The 26,667-nt window shown below is 41.0% G+C and overlaps 1 protein-coding gene across 2 annotated transcripts in view; it reads right to left on the bottom strand.

Moving 5' to 3' along the window:
• Positions 1–652: 652 nt before the first annotated feature.
• The window catches only part of usp45 (ubiquitin specific peptidase 45), a 36,805-nt gene continuing 10,790 nt past the window's right edge, over positions 653–26,667 (bottom strand). The window contains exons 6-18 of one of the 2 annotated variants that reach the window (XM_020091360.2): positions 24,427–24,578; positions 20,939–21,034; positions 20,493–20,623; positions 13,572–13,659; positions 11,087–11,168; positions 10,488–10,579; positions 9,862–9,918; positions 9,642–9,773; positions 7,283–7,955; positions 6,461–6,558; positions 6,167–6,253; positions 5,817–5,961; positions 653–3,736 (exon numbers count right to left, since the gene is read on the bottom strand). In XM_020091360.2, coding sequence (XP_019946919.2) covers positions 3,606–3,736; positions 5,817–5,961; positions 6,167–6,253; positions 6,461–6,558; positions 7,283–7,955; positions 9,642–9,773; positions 9,862–9,918; positions 10,488–10,579; positions 11,087–11,168; positions 13,572–13,659; positions 20,493–20,623; positions 20,939–21,034; positions 24,427–24,578 — 1,964 coding nt within the window. In that variant the 3' untranslated portion in view covers positions 653–3,605. The remainder of the gene's footprint in view (positions 3,737–5,816; positions 5,962–6,166; positions 6,254–6,460; positions 6,559–7,282; positions 7,956–9,641; positions 9,774–9,861; positions 9,919–10,487; positions 10,580–11,086; positions 11,169–13,571; positions 13,660–20,492; positions 20,624–20,938; positions 21,035–24,426; positions 24,579–26,667) is intronic. The other variant, XM_020091361.2, reaches the window with a different exon arrangement.

Here is a 26,667-nt window from a genome sequence, read left to right as displayed (position 1 = left end):
GTGGTGGTGAGAGCAGAAAAATGTAACCCCCACTGCTGGTGGTGGAGCATCCCTGCACCACCTTATTAGTTTCTTACAACTGTCACATGGGGGGGTGGGGTGCTTTTCATTAAGTGAGATTAATCAAATCTAATGCTTCAACATCATGTCCTAGAGCCAAACCACCCCCCTAACATACACACGCACACCCCAGAGCCACACTTTAAAAATAGACAAATACATTTCAGAAAAGATTTGATCTCTTTGTTGGTGGCGGTGGTGACAACCTGCTTTAATGCTCCAGCAGCACGACTGGGATGTCACAGCGTGTGGATACGAGAGGACGTGTAAGGCGATGGTCTTGGACGTTGCCCTTTTCTTGATTCGACACCCACCTCCCCTTCACCAGCTCGCGACATGTTCTGAAGCAGTGCTGTTCTGCACCCGTCACGGCCGATCACCGGCCAAGAAGGGCTGAATATGGCACCCTGGGATCTGCTGTGACAGCCTAGAGCTTTGGTGGACAATGTTTCGCTTTGAGTAAAAAACAACAGGACATCAATTCCAAAGCAAAAGAAGACAGAAAAAAAAAAAAAAAAAGTCTATTGCGAGCTCTTGTCTGCGAGCGCTGTTGCACAAGTGAGGCGAAACATAAAGAGAGGCAAGCTGAATGTTCAGTTCATAAATTAGATTTATTTTGATACAGTATGTAGTGATACTCATTCAAAATGTTTATTATTTCAAAGCTGAAATTAAATGTCTTTCTGAAAACAAACATCCGTCTTGAGGAAAAACCCTGAAGCACCAAACTTTCCTAGTTTCTAGTATGTACAATTACATAAACTCTATTATTTTTGCTTACAGTAATTTATACTGTACATAAATGTTCCAGACATGTTTCTCTTTAACTCTGCATATGTTTTTCTTCTCACTATGCACAGGTTTCTTTAACCTAAACATAGGCACTGAATTTGCCTGTGATGCATATGTTTAACCCTTTCCCTTCCACTGTTTTGGCAAAAGTCCAACAACCAAGAAAACAACGTTTTTCATTCAAAATATTTTCATAGAAAAAGACGAACAGTTCATGAGACAGACATTTCAAGAATAGGCAATACATTCATGAGAACATTGACCCATGCACATGACATCAAAGATGATTTTCTAGTACAGCTTGAAGCCTTTTGTATGTATATTTTTTTTTGCTCGACCTTATTGATAATATTAGGGAATAAAGAGTCAGTGTTGCAGTGCTGACTCTGTCGGGCTTCTTAATGGGTTTGTGTGTGCGTCCACAGAGTTGCACTAGAGCTGAAATACAATGGAAGGCAAACAAGGTGCTTTGTTGGGCTGATGAGGATCGGGTGTGTTTGTCTGTGCAGCAACACTAAACAATCATCGAGATACTGATTGAAAGAACTACTGCTAAAGAAACTCTGGCTGAAGTAAACACCTCGCATGTTTGGTTTGGATTTTCTGCTCTGACATGCAGCCACAAAAACGCGTCTTTGGCAAATGTAACTGACTGATAGTCTTACATTCATACATTCTGATGAAAAATAGAACAATCCCTTTAAAGTAGGCTGTAAAATAACTGTTGTGCTACTATTTAAAAAGGAGCTGTGTGCAGCTATTTCCGGATGTAAACTACTGTGAGATGTGATTAACTTGTTGTTTCTATTATCATAATCAAACTGGGCCGAGGCTGAGACAATTACATGATCCTATACAACACAACTGGGATTATTTCCTCCACTAAGGATTAATCGATTTTACGTTCAGATTTTTTAAAGCGTTGATTTAACACCCTGCACACGAACTCACAGCCACTGATTTTGCTTAGATTAGTTTGCACTCAGGACTGTTCTATATTTTGTTGCTTGCACTCAGATCCACCTTCGGCGCTTCACGCTGCCCGGGTCTAACGTCTGCTCTCGGATATCTCCTCTGCTCTCCGATTATTTCTTCTGTTCTTGGATTTTTTGGGTAACAAGTCTGTCAAAAGTCCCCAACCAACAGAACGCGTGTTGTGATGACAAATGAAATTGTCCTTCCCTTGTTGTGGGTGAGTTAACAAAGCCATGGAGGGCAGCATTGCATGAACATATGTATGGCACTCTCAAAGATGTAAAGCGAACACACCCACAACAAGGGCGGCACAATTCAATTTTCCAAGTTGTCAGAGAGCAGAGAATTCCGACAGCAGATCTTTCATGCGTGCACAGGGAGCGGAGCTGAAGCTGGAGCTCAGGAAATCTGCCCAAGCAACAAAATCTGAGTGCAAGCACAGTTTGAGCACAGACAAAGCAAATCGTGAGGGGTTTTGAGTGAGAGCATTTCAACATGAACATGAACACCTGAACATGAAATTAGTAAGTCCTGCTCCCTTAAAGACCACACTAAACCCATTTTCCACCAAACATGGTGGACGAATGGGACCTGGTCCTGAAAAGAACCAATTCAATTTAGGTGTTTGTTCTAATACCGTGCTATATAAATACATTTGATGATGATGAGGTGCAGATGCAAATTAAAGGGCAATTCCAGGAAATGTCTTTAATCATGTTTTATGACGTAAGTCATTTAGGTTATCAGACCACTTCCTTTTCGTCTTTATTATTTCTACTATAAGAAATCCACTATCATGTGTAGCATTGTTCAGCCTTGGCGGAGGTACGGACCCTCCGAGTTAGCAGTGGAGTTTCTCAAATGTATGATCATAAACTCTGTCATGACTGATATTACTACTTGTCTTTAGTGTGAAGGACAGAACATGTCTGAATTCATTGTTCTTTTACAGACCATTATCTATTATTAAATACATGATCAGGCCTGTTTGTCACCAAATCGTAGCCAGTGCCTTGTTGTATGAAATGTTTTGTGTAGAGCTCTGACACAGGAGCCAATATTTATTAGACTGGCCCTGAGTTTTAATATTAATTATACCAAGTATGCCAAATTAACCTGGCAGTCATATACTGATTAGAAAATGCTACACACAGCACCTTAAAATTACATTCTCCTGTCTCTCACTCACCCACACACACACACATGTGTATGTGCTTACACACAAACACATGTATATACACACACACACACTATATTGACATCAACTAGTCAGTGCTGAGCACAGTTTAGCATGCAATAACTGCTTATTTCCTGTTAGGTACTGTAGCAAACTCCTTCATGCAGTTTCTATCTCAGGCACGGGATTGTGACCAAGAGACGAAAAAGACGGACGAAGACGATAAATCTAAACAGCTCAGGTTCAATAATCTTTTTTTCTTCTCTTACTCAAGCTTCTTTTAGAAGGGTAGGATTTTATATAATGGAAACAAATGGAAATCAAGACTATATCAGAGCAGAAAACAGTAAGTTCAACCTCTCTTGTTAATCTTTCATATATCTAAGATATTTAAAAGCGCCCATTTCAGATTTCTATTTAGAGTTTGCATGGAAATGGTACAATGGCCCTTCTCCTGTAGGAAAAGTGAGCGTACAGTGAAGCCTTTCCCTTTTTTCGTGCGTCCACTCACTCACAGGTGCAGAAAGAGTTGTACAGGCTGTACCAAAAAAAACAATACAAAGTAAAAGATTTTTATGGACAACTGCTTTCACTGGTCACATTACAGCATTTCCTCATAAAAGAGCAAGTATGCCTGAGAGTTGAGTACCCTTGATTCCGGTACTGTTTGAACGGTGGTATCGCTGACGTACACCCACTGGCCCTGGGAGCTGCCGCTGGCCTCCCTCGCACCTGGAAAATACACACAGTTTCAATACAAAGCTTCCCTTTAATGAGAGGATACTTGTGTGTTGTGGGATGTCATGAACAAATATTGGAAAAAAGGATAAAAAAACAAGTAGTATTGCACATATTGTTTGGCACTCATCCTCTGGTGGTTGGCTTCATCGTGGTTATACAATCCTGTTCACAGAATAGAAACGTACAAGACAGACAGCAAAGCAGCAGAAACCTTGAACCTAACCAAACCATACCAGTGTTCTGTTGATGTGTGAGTGTGTGGATGTGGATGATGTGAGCTGGCAGAGAGCATGGGATCATCTAAAGAACCCTCTGCTGCCACTGGAAGTGAGGTTTCTCAGCTTCTTGCTGGGCTTCAACTATTTTCCATTTTTTTTACCATTGATATTTTCACCGTGAGATTTTGTGCTAGAACATAAGGAACTTGTACATAGTATAAAAAGCAATACGAGTTACACTCTAATTCTTTGAATCCTGGAAGTTGTCAGGGAAAATGGTCTCATTCTTTAAGCCAATTTTTTCAACTGTTTATTTTCAGCTAAGAACTTCAGGTTATTACTTTTTCTTCTATATACAGTACATGTGTATAAATGTTTCCTTTGGTAGGTAGGTTAGCAAAGCATGTTCACCATGGGTTACCCTGAAGACAATATTGTGTAATGATATATAAGAGACACTGTGTAAACAGGTTTTGTGTCGTACAACAGCTGTTTCTAGAAGCAGGTCAGGAAGGAGACCTTATTTTAGACTGCGAACATTTTCTCCGAGACAGTTTTTCGGGAAAGTATGTTTGTTCTTTTGATTGGCAAGTGTCTCTGTATCTAACTCAGCCACTATAACTGAGATTTGATTCAACATGTTTATGAAACTGATGCCCTGACCATTATGATGGAGTATTAGGGCCACTTAAAGGTTCAGTGTCTAAGATTTAGGAGGGGTCTATTGGCAAAATTGAATGTAAAATAATCCTAGTGAGTTTTCACAAGTGCTCCCAAATTGTTCTAAATATATTGTTGTTTGTTTGGGCCCTTTTTATTTACATTGGGCCCTCTCTGTGGAGGATGCCATATTTTTTTTACAGTTGCCCAAACTGGACAAACTTAAACCTTTTGAGTTTTTATGACAACTGAAGTTCACTACAGGTTCTCCTTCATGTTTGGAAGGGGGGGGGGGTGAGGTGAGGGGTATTAGGCTGCAACATGAAACTTCACCACTAGATGTCACTAAGTCCTACACACTGAACCTTTTAAGGGAAAAATGTATCTGAGATTTTGAAAATGATGTTCTGATGGAATTTTTTTTTATGAGAATAAAGTTGTGATATCAGGAGAATTAAAAACACAATTTTAAGCTATGTGCCAGAGGGGGATTATCAGAAGATCATGCCTGACATCTGTGTTAAAATTTGAAATTTGGAGCATCTTGTTGAGTTGAATACTTTAGATGATGGAGATGTTTCTCAAATAACAAAATACCTCATGTTTAGGTTCATCAGCACATTATCATGTATCAGGAAAAGATTGTGCAACAAACTATTAATACTAAAGAAAGAACCACACAGACTTGGGGGAAGTTGCCTTGTTTGTGGAGTAGGCGACGTTTGGCCGTGGTTGACTGTGAGGTTATCGTTTATTACATTGGTGTGATATTCAAATGGGTTTTGTAATTTCTTAAGAAACACTGACTGGTTCAAGATTTTGGATGCAGAAATTGAACTCCTGCTAGCATGGGCTCTTCTTGCAGCAGTTGAATGTCTTTTTTTATATAATATTGTGACTTTTTCTGATGAAATTAGGACTTCATTCTCCAACTCAGATTTTATTTTATTCATATGGCTGAACTTTCTGTCATCACCAACCAATGGTTTTAATTATGTGTCAAGTCTGACAGTATCAGTATCACAAAAACATGGATCGATAGAACACAGAACCCTGTATTCATCGTGCGCTTTGACATCTTCAAGCTTATAAGAGGTGAGGCCTCTGAATGCTTTCATCAACTTAACACAAACGTGCAGATGTAGAAAACAAATAAAAGATCTTAAAAGAGCTCAGGAGAGCTGAACCCTGACCTGACAGGTTCCTGTGGTGCTGATCCGCTTTCCTCTGGGAAGAGCGCACTTTTACATATGCAGTGTAGTGCCCCCCTCTCATCGAGCCACTATGTTCCACAATCCCATACAGACTGTAGAGGACACGCTCACCGGCAGCCAGGTTCTATAAGAAATGAGAAAAAAGGGCTTAAAAAAGTGAAGGAACAGAGAAAGACATCTCCAGAAACAGCCCCAACCAAGGACCTTTACTAAACTTAATAAACTGGAATGGCAGAAACCTTTAGCCTGTTTAAAAGAGAAGTTTAAAAACCAAGATCCATTCACTTTCAAACTGAATGTTTTTGACTTTTAAATTTGTGGCTAAATACCTTGCAGGATGCTGAACAGAACGGTGACAGATCCAAGATCAGAGGGAAGTCAACATGACGATTCACCTTTCGTAGGTTCATCCCTGCCTTAAAATACAAACACAGAACAGTGCCATTTGTAACGTTTGGGCCTGAAGACAAAAACAAAAGCCTAAATATCATTGTGAAGGATAGGTAAACAACAAGACAAACAAAAAACACAGAGAAGTGCATCAAAAACTTTTAACAGCATTTGAATACTGTATCTGCTTGCTAAAATGGCCGGTGATGAAAAGGCTGTGTGTGGCTGCTTACCTGGTGGAAGCGTTTAAGATGCAATGTGATGACTGGAGGCAGCGAGGATATCAGCATTTGCTTTCTGGCGCTGGTGTAAATCTTCTCCACCTTCTTATCTATGCAAACAAGAGAAGACCCAGAGTAATGACAGGTTAAACCTGTAAAACAACAATTCTGAAAAAGAACAAATAACAATCGCAGGATCATAAAAACTTGGGATTTCAAGTTTCCCACAGGTGCAGCGCTCCATGAAGGTAAAAACTACTTTACCCAGCCAACAATAAAGCCTAAAGGTAATGATGAGATCTTGATATTCAAAAGATGGATTTTGGGTGCCCTGAATGCGTCCTGACGTCTGATCATGAAAACCACAGTCTGAGGTGCTCAGAGACGCATGTGGCCACATTCTTTTCACTGCTTGAACGCAAATCCATCCTGTCCACTGATTTGTTTTTAGCTACTGCCGCAATATCAACACTGATTACCGCAAAATAATTAATACTTTCCTTATATTGGTAAAATCTTTCTTCCAAGCTTCTCATATTCATTCAGTCATCCATTCAGCCCCAAGCTCTCTCTTTCTCTTGCTTGCGTCAAGGCACACACAATGACAAACATTAACATCTGACCCATCTGTAATCTCAGACTGGGTAAAAACAACATCATCAGAGGGTGGAAGTTAGATCACAAGTGATTGCACAAAGTGAACAGACAAACAACGCTGACCGCTTGTGATTGGATCTCTCAGGATGGATGTCAATACCAGGTCTGAACAGTACAACTGACTGTTTGTAAATTCCCATAGTTCTTTGCACCATGGTCCCGGATGTTTGGTCTTACCAGCTGAGCTACTCTTCCGCAGCTGTTTCTGTCTGCGGTCAGTGCAGCTCTCACACAGCAGCTTGTTGTTGCCCATCAGCAGCTCCACGGAGGTGAACTGGTGGAGGCAGGACTGGATGGAGCACTCCTTGGAGCTCGGGGTGTAACTGTGGGACAGCGACTGGAAGGCCCCCTGGTGGTGCTGGTGATGGTGGAGGTTATCTCGTGACTGTGCCTCTCCCTGCTCCTCTGGAGAACAGTGCATGGTGGAAGGTGAGCAGTCCCCAGAGCTAAAGCCCAGGTTGACTTTAGACACTGCAGTAACTAGCTGCTCTACAGTGCCACCCTGCCTCGTGGAGTACGACGATAAGGGGGAGGAGGCAGAGACGGGCGTAGGGGATGGAGTGAGGGTGGAAGTAGACGATGGGGTGGAACCGTGCCCGTGCCCATGGCTGGAGGAGAAGGTGCGTGGGGCCCACTCACTCTCTGAGGCCTCACTGTCAGCGTCATTACTACTGTCCTGAGCACCTGAGTCTCTTTCACTGCCGTCTGATAGGCTGCCGGCAGTGGCCATCTTGCAAACTGTGACACTTTGGGCCGATCCACCAGCGACCCCCTCCTCCTCTGGTCGCTCCGCACCACAGCCTGCTCCCTTCTCCTCCACAGAGCTCGATGCCCTTCTGGTCTGCTGCTTCTGAGGAAAAGAGAACAACAGACTCTGTTAATGTTACTTGTTGGCATCATATCTAAGAAAGATATTGATTTATTATTTATTTTTGGCCACATACTGACACAAGATTTATGTAATAATGTTTTGGCACAGCTCAACTGTGTAGAAAAGCTCCCACACTGCCAGTAAAGCCATGCAAAGGATTCTTGTGTAAAATATTTTCACAAATGGAGAGGAAGGGATGTATTGAATTCTGTGTCACTTATAAATCTACACTCCAGTGCGACCGCCACTGACACTGAAGAATGAAGAATCTGCTCTCTGAATATAAAGCTGCTTTCAGACATGCACTGAAGTCTGGACATTGTCTTGAAACTTTCTGGAGGGGCTGTGAGTTAGAATGCAAGTGTCCAAGTGAGTTGTTCCTGACATTTCCCAAAACTTGCAAAACTCCCTGCCCATTAGAAAATGAGCCCATGTGAGAATGCAGCTGGAAAATGTATAAAAAAATTCCTCACGAGCGAGTGGCCGTGTCAGTGACATTTCTAACGTGACGGATACAAAACTGAACTAAACAAACAAAACAAAAGCAAACAAAAACACATGATATCAGAAGCGGAATATATATGTTTTGTACTGCCTCCTGCGTGATCTACTCAGACGCCACCCCTCGCCTGATTGTTCCAGACATGTTGTTGTGAGTGCATCTGACCTGGAAAGTCTCCTTCTACGATTTTCATATGTGAAAGGCAAACTCCAGAAAATGCCCAGACCCAATTTTCCTGACACTGTCTTGAGTTCATGTTTGAAAACAGCTTCGCACAGAGATACAAAAACACAGCGTGGTAAAACTGTTGTAATGACACATCCTCTGATGCTAAGCTAGGGCACATCATCAGTGATGTATCCTGAGGTCATTGGGTGTTTCTGACAACCTCACTCAGGCGACCCAGCTGAGGGCGATCAAGCCTGAACCTGTTGCTGCACTCTCCCACTGATCTGCTGTCTTGATCCAGAGCCACCTGGAGACTTTCTCTGCAGCCTCTGTGTAAATAGCCATCCTCCTCCTTTCGCCTGTGATGCAGAGTGCTGTGAAAGCTCTCTAGAGACTGTTCTGCTAAGCCTTGGCACTCTACCTCCACAAGCAAGCAACTTGTCCTCCAACCATGTCTGCGGCAGTCACTGACAAAGCCCTAGAACTTGTCCCTCTTTCATCCATTAAGCCTCCTCCATGCAATCCTCCCACGGCACGGTGAGCTCCAGCATAACAAACAAATACCCTTCTTTTAATTATTCTATGTTGCCCAGTCTGATGTGTCACATGTCAAATATATCTGCAGTTTAAATCCACTCGGAAACTGGAAGTAACCATGGATGTGAAATACTTCAGAGGGTAAATATCACATTTGATAAATATTTACAAATAGGATGAGTCCTAACTTACCACTACCAGTGCCATGGTTTATTTGACACCATGTAATTCCCTTGTATTTTTATTATTACAATGTCACTATGAGGCTTTGTACTAATCTGTTTACAGACAGAGACATACATATTGCTACGATCCAGAAAGAGATTAACAACCAAACAAATCTAACAAGCAAACCAACAAGATGGGAAGCCTGACTGTAAATAGAAAAGATAAAAACCTTTTCATGGAACAGGGTGACAAGCAACTAGTGCACCAGTACATACTATACACACTCTGACCTGTCCACTAAGCTTCCTGGTGTTTCGGTTGGCAGAGTGCGCTGCAGAAAGAAGATGGTCAGCGTGAGCCGAGTGGGCGTCCTGCTCTCTGCTGCCCTTACCCAACCTGCCAGGATTGGATGGTTTTGACGTCTGAGGACAACAAAAACGCATTATGGGTGAAAACATCACATACAATCAATTCTACTATTTTTTCTTGAAAGCAGTTGAAACAGCTCACCCTCTCCTCTATGATGGGTAAGGAGATGTCTATGAAAGCCTCCTTTACTGTGGAGATCTGAAATAAAAATTGCATGTAAAGTCAGTGTATGCATTTATTATCTTTCTTTAAAGTCAAAAATTATAGGCAGCAGCGAACAATAAACGCCTGCTGCACATTTTCAACAGGTCTAAGAAGAAATGTGGGAAGCAGCTGTTTCTCTGATTTTTCCTCTCCAGCTCCACACCTGGTACTCTCTACCTTCAAGGATATTCTAGTTTGCATAGTGCCGCTTGCTTTGTTAACAACACACAGCTCAAACATCTTGTTGTAAACGCCCGCTGCAAACAGTCGGTGTTTGAGCTGGTCCTTGAAGTGCTTTTTTTTTATTCCGTTGATTTCTGTTTCATTTTCCTGACAGATTTTTGGTTGTTTTTTTTGTCTGCATCAATGTGAGAAAAAGGAAACTTAATGTTAGTTACGTTGAAATATGCAAATTCATGACTGTAATGCCAGTGCATCTATACACACACACAGATATATATGCACATACTGTGAAACACAGAATTTATCGACCCTGCTGTGTTCAATAGACAACAATACTGACTATTCGGATGCTTTGTTATAATTCACCCACACACACTTACATGCTCACACTCTTCACACATAATTGTGTTTGTCAGCTCGCCTACAAAGATGCGGTCGACAAAGTTCATTTTCACCCCTTCTTTCCCGTATGCTGGTGGGAAAAAAAGACAGTTATGGATTAATTATAAATGTGAACAATGTTTGACTACTTATTACATGTTACCAATTTTACTTGTGATGATGATCATCAAACACTATAATTTAACTGACAATGTGACCATTCTTTCCACGAAATGCTATGAATCAATGGCGTTGACCAAATCAAGACTAAACAGCGTTGAGGCAGGGGTACTTATAAAAAAAGAATTTAGAAAATAAATCATGTTAATTCTTAGGCATGTAAAAAGCAAAATACAGGCTAAAAGTCCAAGTTAAGAGTCATCAGACATTTAGCAGGTTTATACAACGATTTTCCTTGATTATTCATTTTTTAAATTTACATGTACAAGTCATAAGATCATCTAACAGACTGTTAGACTCTTCTCCTCCGTCAAAACCTATCCTGTGCCTGATCAATCTCTGAGCTGCATTTCCATTCACTGCCACAAGGTGGAACTGTTGATCTTGGTCTTCAGTGGAGTGCAGCATGCATGTGAACCTTTGACTTGGCGTTTGGTCTCATCGTCTGCTGTCTTCTCTGTGGGATTATTGAAGGCCTTCAGAATGCCTGCCCTCACCCGCTGGACACAAAAAAAGAGGCACACAGTTTAAGTGACATTCATTAATGCAAAAAATAATTATATGAATTAAAGGAAATTTCACTCTGCGGGTTTTACTGCATCTTTATAGAATTCTCTCTATTACATCCATTACTGACATATCACAGTATGGCCGATATCTGAGACTGACAGATTTACCTATTATAAGCATCGTTTGTGTAAAATAATTATTGTGCTTGTCTAACTATATTAACATGTAAATCTATTAATTAACTGTGCATGTTTGTGTGTGTGTGGAGAAGTTGTTGACAGGGCCTACTTATTGAAGGTGACATGGTCAGTGAGTGTGTTGGCGAGGGAGCTGTGAAGAGGCACAGCCACAGTAAATCACCAATCAATAGATAATTGGCCATGGTCTGTGTCTGCGGTCGAAACCAGTCAGCCCCCATTGTCCCGGGACCCACGCACTGGACTGGCTATTTAGGTCAAAAAGCCCCATTAATCCCAGCCCGGCCAGTCTGCACCCCACTCAGCCAGCGCAGCCAAAACCAGGCGGAGGCTCTCCCACTAATTAATTACCAGTAACCCCCCATAAAGTAACACTGTGCACTGCCCCACACAGGCGGGGCTGTGGAAGGACGGCTGTGGGGCTGGGGGGAGGGTGGAGAGGGTTGCTGGTACAAGGGTGCAGGGGTGGAAACTAAAATTAAGACGGGTGAAGAAGGACAGTCCATGCCCTGAGAGAGTAAGACCTACCGTCTCAGCTAATTGGTGATAATTGACTGGGCCATATTAGCATATTTAGATCTCTGATACTAATGGCCAATCAACACAAACACTTAGGGCATCTAAAAGGTTGTTACCACCCAGTCTCCCTCTCTGACACTCTCAGACACACACACACACACAGGCCAGTGTGAGTATATTAATTGTTTTACATTTGCTTTACTTCATGATTCTATTCATGATCATAGTCTACCTTCTTTTTTAATAGCATGTTATGGATGAATTGATGCGGGCTTGAAAACAACATGATTGTTTGCTCAATGCTGAGTGGAAACTTTACCGATAAAAATGCGTGTTCATTTAATAAATTATCACTGTATCTAAAATGCAACTGTATTTTTGAATGTGCTTGGTTGTATAAATGAATTTCTGAGTGAATGAATAGGGAAGGCCGTACCCCCTCCCTCTTCACCTTCTTGATTGGATTGGGAGACAGGCTGATGAGTATGTGCGCGTGTGTTTGTGTGTGTGCAGGAGGGGGCTGTGGGTGACCCTCAAGCACAATGGGACAGCCCTGGAGCTCATTCAGCAGCTGTGGGTTTCCCAAGATCACACAATGATGCCGGTCGTGCCACTTGCAAGTCCTCTAAGTGGCACAACTGTCAGCGTTCACAAGTTTGAATGGAAGCGGCGAGCCCAGCCTACGGCCCCTCCTGGGCCTGCGGCTGACCACTAAACACACCCGCTAACTTCTCCTCCTTGGTTCACGTAACCACTGGTGGGGCCAAAGGGGCCAGCTCTGCCGTGGGGTCTCCTAATTGCCCTGTGCAGGGTCGGGTTGGGGGGTGGGCGCTCTCTTTGCTTGCCAAAAAACATGGCACCATAAGGTTGAAACACAAAAACTGGCAAGCCGTGCTAAAAAAAAAAATCCACTGGGCAGTTTGAGTGCACACAGCCACCCACAAACACGCACGTCTTACATTATGATAACGAATGGCTTTTAATGTTAACTGGACAATACCATCATGACTGAACTTCATAAAACAAATAAATTGTTGAGGGTTGATGAGACTGACTACAAATGTCAGTGATAAGAATCACAGGTGAGATTATTGGTTTTAAAAAACAAAATACAGAAAAATAGATATACAGTCTGTATATGTTTGATAATTCTGCCAATTCATTATTGGTGCTTGCTCAGTGTAGTCCATAATAAACATGATGCTTTTGTCATCTATTTCATCCAACATTTAAAAATAACAAAAATAAATAAGGGATTTGCAGCGATGTTCATGTTCCTGTGAGTTTGTACTTATGATCAATAAGTAAGTGATTTGAGCTAAACGTGAAAATGTTCACTGAGTTCAAAGGTACTGATGGATGCTGAGGTTGGTGGAGTTGTCTCCATTGGCATTACTTTAAAAAAAAAAAAAATGGAAGCAAGTTCTAAAACCCTGGACTGCCTCAAGTTTATATTGACCTGACTTTGCATCGACAGCACATACAGTATCCTCATTAAAAATGCATCTGCAAAGAAACTTAAAATACCATCAAATCAGAGGAACCTTAAGGATCTCTCTGTCACGAAAGATTAACAAACTACTTACAGACTTTAAAAGGTGTTGATAGATCCCAACATGTTTTAAATGTCATCATTAAATGCATGCAGTGTGTAAACTGCACTGGATGTATGCTCACCTTAGTTTCCTCTACTCGTATGGAGTCCAGTAGGTAATGCAGAAGCTCCTGGCTGTCTTGTTGCTGGTAGCCCTTGAAACGTGGAGCTCTGAAACAAAATAAAAACAGATGAAAGTCAAGAACAACATAGATGCAGCAATTCTTGAAATGAGGAGAGGAATCGTAAACACTCTGTGCAGGGAGGAGACAGAAATGTGCAAATAATGTACTACTGCTATCATTTCTCATGTCTCATACACAGCATGTAAATATATTGCTATGGTTTTACAAAAAGAGCAAAATTCAAGAAACATCCTTCTCAATCCTTGAGAACAAAATAAATATTAATAGCCTTTGTTCCAGTGGGTTAACCCTGGACAATATAAAGGTTCAATACAAAGACAGAACACAGACAGAAATAATCAGTAGTTAAATCACAGCTCTACCATGCTCTTTATCAGCATTTATTTCCATGATAACTTGCTGAGCAATTTGTCAGGGCTGGATCGCCATCCTGGACATGAATGCCAGGGCGGTTAGAGGGGAGGCTCTCCTTGGGTCTGTCCCCTGGCCGTCCACGGTGAAGCAGATGTGAGGACAGATGCCAAGGCCAGATGGGCAGCCAAGGCTAGAGCCACCGCAACCTGTTGGGCCAAGCCAGCCACATAACCACAGGACAGGTTGGTCCGACAGGCACGGTACACAGTGAGGGGCCATGTTTGGGGTTAGAGGAGCCATCAGTCAAATGTTGATGATGTTGGGAGGTGGGGGGTCAACTCCATTAACAGCTCTATGAAGCCCTTTACTGGTACTTCATGACCAGTGGTCCTCGGGGTCCATAATTAATGGATCGTCTGTCACTTTGGCAATTAATATTGGTGGGTAAACAAAAAGTCTGTCCAAACTACTGGGCAGATTACCAAAAACCTTGGAGGGATGAGGTATGGGTCAGGTAAGAACACATTACATTTTGGTGTGGATCTGCATCAGGGGTGGATCCAGGAATTCCCTTATCCATTTCTTTAATATTGAGAGATGTTAAAATTTAAATTTACATTTTGACCTAATTTGTTAATAAAACTCTTATAAGTTTACAGTCAAATATTTGCTCCTGACTAATGGTTGTGCATTTCAACCCTTATTTTCAAGCAGAGAATGATAATTACTTGATTAGCACCAAAACAATTTGGAGATCTGAGGTAGATCAGTTATGCTTTATCCAGCCTCACTGTGATTACATAATACCTAAGCAATATATCGGTATATAGTATATTTGTTATATTTCTATTGATGAAATGTATATATTGATAATCATTGATATTGTTTCTTTTTTGATATTTCATTCATAAGCCTAGTTAAAAATGTAATTCATATAAAATCTATCTTTGAGACAAGCTGCCAAAAATGGACGTCCAAGGCTCGGGGAGAGACGGCCAACCACCTGCCCTCAACACAGGTTATAACCAGGAGGTCTGGAGGATCCTAATGCCCCCCCCCTACATGCTGACACGATCTCTGTCTCTTATGCCCTGTTCGTGCAGACACATGGAGAGGGTTGGATGGAGGGATGGGGAACACATATGCCATTTATTCGCCGGCTCTAAAAATGAAGAGCATGTGAAGGAATGTCTCCCTCTTGTCCCGCTGACTGTATGTATCCCACGAAAGAGAAATTTACACACACAGTGAATTATAAAGCAAACAGAGATGAAATGAGTGAAACAGGGAGAAAAAAAGGAAAAACAGAAGCAGAATGAATGAAAAAGCTTGGTTGGGATCAGTGGGAATGAGGAGGTCTGGAAGCTCATCCCTGTTGAGAGAAGCAGAAGGGCCCTGTAGCACTGCTCGCAATCTGGCCCATGCAAACAGCTGCGGTGTTAACACAATTAATAGCCGGATGAGTTAGTACCAGACACAAGACCACACAAGACCACACAAGCCCCTCCTCAAAAACACACACGAATGAACAAAACATTGTACCCGCACAACAGTTCACAAAATAAATCCATCCAACATTTACTCACTTACAGCCATGAACTATAAAAATATGACAAACAATATGTTCATACTTTTTTTTTTATAAATAGTGGCATGTGCTGGGCATATCTAACTAAGTCTGTACACCCATATGTAAAAGGGAAAAACATGCACTCAAATTTCAAGTTTATTAATTTCTGGTTTGAATCAATACAAGAGAGACTACTTTTGACAAAATAAGAAAAAAAACACTGTTAACCGCTGTTACATTTTCCTCGATTTACCAACAATAAAACCATTACAATTTTTCGACCAATTATGAAGAGTGTGAGTAAGTGTGCGATGACAGTCGGCAGAAGAAAACATCAACTTCAGATAAAATCATGTGGTGAGTGACGTATCTAAATGTTTGAATTTGAGTAATTCGAAATTGACATTGGTAACCAATGACGACATCAGTAACCAGTGACCTCATTTGTATCTCACCCAACGGAGACATGCCAGGAAATAAATAATAGATTATGAATAGTAAAAGGTGTGACAATAGGGATTTCATGACACCAGAAATGACAGCACACATGCACACACATGAGTTGTGGTGACCTGTTGCTGCATCCAGACTTTCTATCCTTCCATTATTTATACTGCTTATCCTTTTGAGGGTTGCAGTGGGGCTGGAGCCAATTCCAGTGAAAGGCAGGGTACACCCAGGACAGCGTGTGGTTAAATGCTTCTGAGTGGCCTTTTTGTCCAATGTATGCATTAGACATGAATTGAGAGCAAAAATTAGTAATTTACTTAATACAGACAAACTGTACGAAGACTATGAACCCAGACTGGGTGAAAATGGGTGAACAACTATATTACCATGTAATTAAATTATGTTTTCCCCAGATGAGCTTAGACTGCAGACTGGGACCCTCCCTGGCACCAGATAGAGTGTGGTGCAGACCATCCAACCCACATAGCTTGGCACGAGTGTGAGCACAGACCAGACCACTTTCAAGGGCCGGAGGAGCAGAGGAGGCAGGCTGTGGGGTACTCAGCTGGTAGAGGTCAAACACATGTGTACACACACGGAGAAACACACATACACTTGCACAAAACTGGGCTCGATCAGGCTCCAGTGTTGCACATAAGCACTTAGACGGACCTGATCGGAGCCAAAAAAGCTTTCATTAACCTGCCTGTCGACACAAACACTAGATTAGACAGTAAAAGAGAAATGGAAAAGCGCTGTCGCTCTCCTCGGGTCTCCGGCAGACCCAACCCTTCTGGAGTGACAAGAGCTAGCGGTGACAAGTAAGGATGACAGGCTACATTTTCAGAGTGTGGCCATCATAAAGGTCACTACAATGGAGAGAAATGTCCCAGTACACAGGAGCAGTTCTTGACCCTGTCATTTCAACTCAAAGCTTAAGACATGGCTGAAAGTGGACGAGCTGCTGTGTGGAGGAGTCTAAGAGAGAAATATAGAAAAGCTCAGGCTCGTTCAGAATGCAGCTGCAATCAATCACACTTTATGGATGTTAATATATCGGTGAATGAGACCTAAACTGAATTTTCTAAATAAACATAATAGCTTTCACAGTCCAGTTTCATCTGAAGAGCCATTCATCGTTACAGAGAGGTAATAAAAACAAACTGAATGGTCAAAATTGTCATATTTCTATTGAATCTCAAGACCAACACACAATATGAACTCATGCATTGAGTAACATGCAAGAAAATATTCCAGCTGTTGTCAGAGCTGCCAGATTTCGTCTAAATCTTTATAACAAGCAGAATTGATTGAGACAGTATCACTAGTAAGAAAATTAAGATTTTGTGATGTCTTTCATCTTAAAGTACACTGTCACTCAGCAGAGAGCGTACCTCCACCAAAGCCCAACAGTAACCACATTCAATTTAGTCAGATCAAATTAGAGCAAACTCTACACACTCAAAAGTATCAGAATACAGTGCTTTACAGTACAGTTTAATGCCATTGACCCATTCACACACACTTTCATACAGTGCATCTATTAGCAGCACTATTTCTATGAGGGGCAATTCTGGGTTTAGTATCTTGCCCAAGGAAACGTGGGATGGGGAAGACTGGGATCGAGCTGCGACCTTCTGCTTCAAGATTTTCTAAGAAAATAAGAAAAGCTGAAAACAGAATAGAATTGTGTGTATTTTTTTCAAATAGAACTTTTTTAATAGCTGTTGCATATCACAGTCTATTTGAGAAGCCAACACATTGTTCATCTGGAGTTTGAGATTCTTTTACATCAAAAAAAAGATTTTTACCTGCTGCTCTTTTCCTCCTCAGCGCTGCTCTCAATGAAACTACGCTTTTTGAGAAACAAACAAGGTCAAAGAGAAACAGAGGCCACTGGGGAATTCTTGGCAAAAGATGCTAAAAGCATTTTGTCACTCATTATTGACTTGGATGTTTACAGCTCCAGTGAATATCTTAAGATTAAAACTGTAAAAAAAGTGATCAACACCTTTTCTTTCTATCGTTCTTGACAAATCAATTTGAAACTGTGTCTGATTTAATTTTTGTCGATTGTAATTATCAAATGAGCTCTATATCTGTGACTTTAATTTTAGGAAACTGCTGACAAATATTCAAAAGGCACGTATCACATTTTCTTAGTATATTTTGAAGCACCAATTTTTACATTTACTATAAGGAGGATCTACAAAACTATTACAAACTGGCCCCTTGTGGTACCATATGGATAATAGTCATATCTCTATTCAAATGCATGTCATGTAGGATAGATTAACCCTACTTGAAAAACCATGCATGAGTGTATAAAGGTGTGAGTGATGCTTGCTGTCTGAACGCACAATTGCCTGCATGTGTTCTGTACGCTTAGGTGGTACCAGGTGAGGTGGCAGCCCTTACACACATGCACGCATACACACAGACACACACAGCCTGATGAAAGCTTGGTACCAGAATAACTTTCAAAGCCATACCAGAGATGTACTCAGTCATCCAACATTAAACTCTCTGGTCACCCACCTGCACTTCAACAGTGCACAACACCCCCACCACCCCATCACTATCTCACATACACACACATTGGGTGGACCCAACCAGCAGTGCTCAAAGAAGAATTCAGCCGACCAAACATTCACATTGTTCATAAAAGAGAGAAAACCAACTGCCCAGTGCACAAAAGTGAGGCCGTGATTCTGCCTGTCACACAGCTTGTTAGACCTTGTGGTGGATCAAACATGACACAGGTGGTACAGCAGTGTGGCAAGTAGCAGAAAGAGCTACAAATACCTAGCTGCTGCTCTTTATTTACCATGGTCCACTGCTGTATGTTGAGATTAAAGTGCGTGAAAGGCATTCAGCATGCGACCAGGTGTTACCTGGGTCTGGCTGGTTCAAATGGTCACTGCCACATTGAGGGGATGTAAAGCTGAGGCTCCTCTATTATGTGTTGCTGTTGTTATGATGGGAAACTGCAATGGCACAGTTTGATGACTTCATTGACCATGAGGTAAAATATGTGCATACAGATTCTGGGTTTTCTACAAGGATATGAAGGAACAGGCCAGTGGGAAAAAGCAACCAGCTGGTGTCCGGGGGCATGAACTTCCAGAGGAAAAAAATAAATGCCAATACTTCTTCATACACACTGATGTTAATTAAGACACATGCAAACATGCAGTGAATTATTTAAAAGGAAAATAAGGAGTAGGAAAATTAAGAATGAACATTCACTTTGTTTCATACAAAGCAGAAGGAAATGATTCAGTGACAAACTAAATATAAGGCACAAAAAAATGTATGCTTTGAAAAACCAAAACCTTTTAAATCATACATATGTTACTGCAGGAAGCTACATATTTACTTTACGGAACATGATTTGGAGAATCTGACGTAACTAACTAATGTTCAATGAATCAGTATCAGTCCTCTCTGCTGCTAAGACTGGTACCACTGTAACGGGGGGAAGTTTGTCTAGAGTTGAACCATATTCAAGGCAAACGTCTTGGTATTGGCTTTATCACTACACTGTTGGTAAAACATGTCTCCTGCACACTGCCACCGAACTGTTTCTAACACATTTCTACATGTTTGTTGTAGGTAGTTTGATTAAGTTCTTAATCTGTCTCTTACTTTTATGGCAAAAAAACAAAGAAGCCTAGTTGTTGTCAATTGAAGAATCAAAGCAAACTCAAAATATGTCTTCGTATTTAAATATGACCTGTTATGCGTATGTAACAGGAAATTTGAATTTAAAGGTACAGTGTGTAGAATTTTGTGATATCTACTGTTGAAATCGCATGTTGCAGCTGAACACCACTCACCTCACCCTCTCCTTCGAAACATGAAAAAGAACCTGTGGCAGCTTCAGTTGTCTTAAAGTGTTGTAAAAAACATGGTGGCCTCCGTAGAGAGGGTTTTATGTAGATATTTCTACATAATTCTTTTTCCAGATTCATATAAGGTCATTGTGACCTTTGACCACTGAAATGTAATCACTTTATATTTGAGTCCAAGTGACAACTGATCAAAAGTTGAAGAAATTCCCTTAAGTATTGAGATATGTGTTGAGATATCACATTCAAAAGGCCGAATGTCTTTTTAAGACCTCTGTGACATTTACCTTTGACCACCGAAATGATCAGTGAAATGATCAGACAAGTAAACATGTGGGCCAAATTTGAATTAATTTCCATGAGATGTTTCTGGAATATTATATTCACAAGGCAAAACAAATGTTTAAGAGGTCACAATGACCTCTGACCTTTAAACACCAAATTCTAATTAGGTCATCCATGAGTCAAAGTGAATTGTGCCAGATTCCTGTTGACTTCCTACTGTTTAACCCTTTCCAATTAATGCCGCAGGTATCATCCACACTTAAATCTATGCATTAAGATTTTCAATACATGAGCACTGACAAATAACAGGATCTATGGTGAAAAGAAGTATAAAGAGTAGTGCCTTACTTCTGACAGAGCTGGTTGAAAAGGATCTTGGGATTGACGTGGCCTTTCCCTGGTTCTTTCATGGTCTGGAGGAAGAGAAACATGGCTGCCGTCAGGGGCTCTGGATTGGGCAGTGTTACTGTCAAGAGACTCTGGAAGACGTGGAGACAAAATTAAGAAAAATGGATATTAAATTGGATACTATGGCAGGAATTACAAACCATTAATCATGACTTGTTTCCTAAATGTGAGAAAAGAGTTGGTGTTCAAAGTGAGGTTTCAATTTTACCTACTGATACATATTGTAGAACTAAAATATACAGTCGCAAAAATACCAAATGCAACATATGTTAATTTATTCATTCATTGGGCACCCTACAGTAAATAATAAGTGTTTGTCCTCTCTGTGGTCTGGTTAAATAAGACTAAACATTGAGAAGAAGACAATACATTGTTGAAAACTCTACCAGATTGGTGTCCACAGGGGGGCAGATCCTCAGCTTGTACCCTTTCTCCTTCACTTCCTGGATGAGCTCAATGAGCATGTGTGTCTGGGATAAATTCTGTGGGGATAGAATAATATTATTTTAATGGTGTCTCGAAACATATGCATCATAATGCATTAACAATGCATTGAATGGCATTGGGAAAGGGTATTCAGGTATGATAAAAGACTGAAGTTCAAAAATCAGAGGAGAATAAAACTGGTCATATACACTCACCGACCAGTTTATTAGGCACACCTGTTCAATTGCTTGCTAACACAAATAGCTAATCAGCCAATCACATGGCAGCAGCTCAATGCATTTCGGCATCTAGACGTGGTGAAGACGACTTGCTGAAGTTCAAACCGAGCATCAGAATGGGGCAGAAAGGGGATTTAAGTGACTTTGAACGTGGCATGGCTGTTGGTGCCAGACGGGCTGGTCTGAGTATTTCAAAAACTGCTGATCTACTGGTATTTTTACGCACAACCATCTCTAGGGTTTATAGAGAATGGTCCGAAAAAGAGAAAATATCCAGTGAGTGGCAGTAGTCTGGATGAAATTGCCTTGTTGATGTCAGAGGTCAGAGGAGAATGGGCAGAGTAGTTCAAGATGATAGAAAGGCAACAGTAACTCAAATAACCATTCGTTAAAACCAAGGTATGCACAATACTATCTCTGAACGCACAACACGTGGAACCTTGAAGCAGATGGGCTACAGCAGCAGAAGACCACACCGGGTGCCACTCCTGTCAGGCTCACCAAAATTGGACAATAGAAGATTGGAAAAAATGTTGCCTGGTCTGATGAGTCATAATTTCAGCTGTGACATTCAGATGGTAGGGTCAGAATTTGGCATAAACAACATGAAAGCATGGATCCATCCTGCCTTGTATCAACGGTTCAGGCTGGTGGTGGTGGTGTAATGGTGTGGGGGATATTTTCTTGGCACACTCTGGGCCCCTTAGTACCAATTGAGCATTGTTTAAACACCACAGCCTACCTGAGTATTGTTGCTGACCATGTCCATCCCTTTATGACCACAGTGTACCCATCTTCTGATGGCTACTTCCTGAAGGCTAATGCACCATGTAACAAAGCTCACATCATCTTTAACTGGTTTCTTGAAGATGACAATGAGTTCACTGTAGTCCAGTGGCCTCCACAGTCACCAGATCACAATCTAATAAAGCACCTTTAGGATGTGGTGGAACGGGAGATTCCCATCATGGATGTGCAGCCGACAAATCTGTAGCAACTGTGTGGTGCTATCATGTCAAAGTCATCAGAAGAATTAAGGCATTTCCGAAGGCAAAAGGGGATCTAACCCGGTACTGGCAAGGTGTACCTAATAAAGTGGCCGGTGGGTGTATACTGTCTATTTATCAAATAAAAAGTGCCATCAAATACAGGTACAACAAAGAACTTTTATAATCCTTTAAAGATAAGATACCATTACCACAATTATTCTGTGGCAATTCAATGGTCAATTAAAATATCCTTGTGGAAAGTTATCTACATTTTAATCAGAATTGAAAATCTTGTGGTGAATTCATTACTCTGAAAGAGGCCTTCAAATCCGTCTATGATCTGTGAGTTAGAAATGTAGAAATGAGAAGATCCTTGGTGAGGAGGTAGCCTGAAGCAGCCATTGTCCCTTCATGTTAGAGGAGCATCTTTTCCTTCGCTTTCAAGAGATATTTGTTTTGTCACATCCTGGCAATGAAGACAGTTGCTATGGAAAACACACAATGGAGCTGGCATTGTGAATGCAGACACAACTCATCCTTTGTCAATTATGTGTTTTCACTAGAAAGATTGCAATTTTCAAGGAAACAATACAAACAGACAAGGTGAGGGAGGGAAAAGCATGTAAAGCGCGCTCACTCGAATTTCAATCAACGAGGAAGGCCCTGAGGGTGATTAACAAAATGGAGGGAAAAAAACAGCTTCATTGTTGAAGAGGCATGTCAGTTTGCAGTCACCATGACACAACCAGAGAAAGACTGGGGAGGCTCTATAGCTGTGTTGTATGGTGAACATGCTCTGCACCAACTGAGTGCCACTCATGCATGGGCAGGTGAATGTGTCCAAGCCGGCACTGCTTTTACTGCTGCATTGAACATACTCCAAAATGATCTCAAGGTCTAACCTGTTTACAATCAGTCATTGTGAGAACATAATCTGGTTCGTATTGGTCAGACACCTCATAAGCACTGTGTGGGGAGTGTTTATGCTTTGTAAAGGCAAATGTATGCATATTGTCATGTTAGAATGGAAATCCCTGTGACTCATTAGGCTATCACAAAGTCTCTTGAGATAAAGCAAGGACTAGAAAGAAGGTTACCTTCAGTGAGAGATCCACTTAAAAATAACGTGATCATGCAGAAGATTTATAATGACAGATACAAGCAATTGTACCTACTTATGTTATCTCACAAGGTATACATTCTGACTAAATGGTACTATGCAGCATCTATCTGCACATCCACAGTATGTAGTTAATGCAGAAATCTCTGTGTATGTGTCTTGCATATCTAGAGAACTCTTCATCTTATCAGCCTTACACTCGCCATGTGTATTGTTAAAGGCCTGAGGACATGGGGTTGGTTTGGGCCCACCCAAACAATAATCTTTGTCCCACAAGATCACTTTGATAATTTGATTTGTCGTTCGCAGGTGTCGCAGGTGCTGATCTCTTTCATGTCAGCTTAATTAAAGAGATTTTATTTAGAAAAGTTGTGAACTTGGGTCTGAAGACTAGCCGACATGCAATTTTGAAGAAAAACTCCAGTTAAGTATATTATTTAAACTTATATCTAAACAACAGACGTAAACAGTAAATAAATTCAGTTTCATCTTCTACGATAAAATCATTGCAAAAAAACCAATATCTGATTGATATTGGATGCATAAGGTCTTCATTAAAGATTAACCAGGTTAGATGATTGCAAGTTTTTCTAACTTCACTCTGCACCATGCAAGCTTAAGTGTCCTTGGGCAAGATGCTCAACCCTGAATTGCCCCCTCATAGAGAAAAACTGCTGCTAATAGATGCACTGTGTGTGTGTATGGGTGAATGGCAAATTATACTGTAAAGTGCTTTAAGAGGTCATCAAGACAAGAAAAGCGCTGTATAAATACAAACCACATAAATAAAAAACAATTTACCATTGACTGTTTATAAAAGGCTCTGCACAACATGTACAGCAAGCAAAACCTGTGACAGTATGTTGTAAACATCACTAATGAAAAAGAATAATTCTGAAGTAGCTCCGGAACATGACCACAGGCCAAGCAAAGTACATCCCAAACAGGCAGGTTCTGAACAGCCACTGCACTATTATTTCATCATGCATAACAAAAATATGAATGCTGTTTTTCCCTGTTACTGTTCCTTTTTTATTATTGCACGACCAGAAAACAATAATAATAATAATAATGATGTTTGAACAGTTAGTAATACCAACCTGCATGACCGCATTGAAGAAGCAGGTGTTGCCAAGGTTATTGATGCCTTTGACAGGAACCAAGGTGTTGTTGATGGTTGGATTCTTGCCTCTGGGTGGCTCAGAATAATCTGATGGTTCCTCTCGCAGCTTGATGATCTTGGGTGATGCTGCTAGAACACAGTAGCACAGATGCAGGATCTCAAAAACCATGTACGTATATTGGTAAAAAGCAGCAAAAGACAACAGTGTAGCCTTGAAGTTAGAGATACGTTTTGAGATTTCGGGGTGAGGGAAATCTCTGCAACTGACAAATGATTCAATTTCTAAACTCTGTTTTCAATTGTATAGTTATTTTTGGCCACGACTTGGCAGCCGAGCCTGAAGCTGCAGCTGAGATGGTGGCTGGGTTGTCAATTTGGTTGAGATTGAGGGTGGAAGTCGACCTTGCAGCTGGAAGAATTTCAGCTTCCCTTAAAAATGGGATTGCAGCTCGACTCAGAAAAAAAAGGGGCTTGGCCTTGAAGCTAACGGGCTGGGAGCAGGCTGCTGGGATGGCAGCTGGAAGGAAAGCTGGGTCATTTGGGGAAGCAGATGACAGCTGTAGAAGTTTCCGCTGGTTAGTGAGGGAGGGGTGGGGGCAGGGGTTGGAGAGAAGATTCTCCAGAGCCAGCTGTTTGTCCCGATCACCAATGAAAACTAACCTAAACAGCAACTAAGACACAGATGGTCCAAAGCTTACGGTGTCATACAGTGTGCTTAGGCAGACTAGAGTAGGTACTGTAGCTGTGTGATGGCGTGCCAGCAGCTAACAACAAAGCTAACACCACAATGACTCAATAACAATAATTCTTTACTACCATGTGATAGCAACTACTGATTCTTAGAAGTGGACATTAGATCTGAAGAGGTTAAATCTTTCATGCAGTTTGTTTAGTTAAAAAAGAATGAAGTGTATTCAGTCTACAGCCTGAACTATCAGCATGTACCGAGACAGGTTTGGATAAGACAGACACTGAACCTTTGTGGCAACAACAGATAACAGATACTTTTAATTTTCCTACACCTTGCATTATGCCATGGAGGTAAGAAGAGATACAATCTACTGAAGCTTTGAGCAGTGTTATAACATGCAAACAAAAACTATAGAATACAGAGGTGATTTTTCTCTGACCCTAGAGTAATTTAATACAGAGTCTCTATGACTATAGTCACATACTGAAAAAAACAGCACTTGAAGTACAATTGAGTTTGGAGAACAAGTAGAAATATGTAATTAGCTGCAAAAAGGAGGTTATGTTTTCGTATATGTTTGTTTGTTGGGTATTTAGCAGGACACAAACTACGGGACAGACTATGTTACTATCTGACTGATTTTACTTCATTGGTAGGAGGGGATTTGATTTTGTTAAGGATGCAACATTGCGTATTCTTGTTAACATTGAATAGACTACATTTTTTTGGTTCAGAGCAATGTACTAAGCAGAGCCTTTTTTAATGTTTATGTGATGTAGGTTACAACAATATTCCCACTTCACCTTGAATTATTATTGTTTTCATTGTAAATGGATTTCTTTCAGCAGCAGTCTCTAAAATATCACATGTTGGGGCATCCTTGAATACACGAGCATGAAAGTTTACACTGTGTAGCTGCTCCACTGCAACAAGATACCCAAGTCACTATGAAAAAGCCTATGGTTCTTTAATACACTAAAGAAAATGTCAGTCATGGTAATGCATGTACAATGATACAAATGCCATCATTGTCTTAAATGATACAATGAGATTTGTATTATATAGTAAATAAAATATAATATATATTTTTTTTATTAATATGCATTTTGTTCTGATAGCCAATCATATTGTGCATGTAATGATGCCCTAGGCCTATCCTATACTGGTAAACAAAGTGTTCGTCCATGAGCACTTCACCCACAAGCCAGTCAAGAGAGCAGGCTGACAGAGAGATCACTGGCCAGGACCCGCTTATGTCCGAGCAAAAGAAATTCAATTGACCCGTAAACCATCATAACAACCTGCATTTTTACTCTCACCATTCTGCTCCAGAACACAAAAACGACCTTGCCTTCGCACATATTCCATTCACAGAGTCACTCCTTGTGCATAACACATTCATTGGAAAGTCAATTCAACCTACAGCTTTTCCTCCTCAAGGCCAAGGACGTCAGCGTGATGGTCTGAGCCTGTGGAATGTGAACCTTGGGCTTTTCACTCATGGACTGGTAATTTACATGTTAGACA

Source organism: Paralichthys olivaceus, chromosome 13 (genome assembly GCF_024713975.1).
Source record: "Paralichthys olivaceus isolate ysfri-2021 chromosome 13, ASM2471397v2, whole genome shotgun sequence".
NCBI lineage: Eukaryota > Metazoa > Chordata > Actinopteri > Pleuronectiformes > Paralichthyidae > Paralichthys > Paralichthys olivaceus.
The sequence above is the reverse complement of the archived record's forward strand: the minus strand, read 5'-3'. Positions and strand labels throughout refer to the sequence as shown.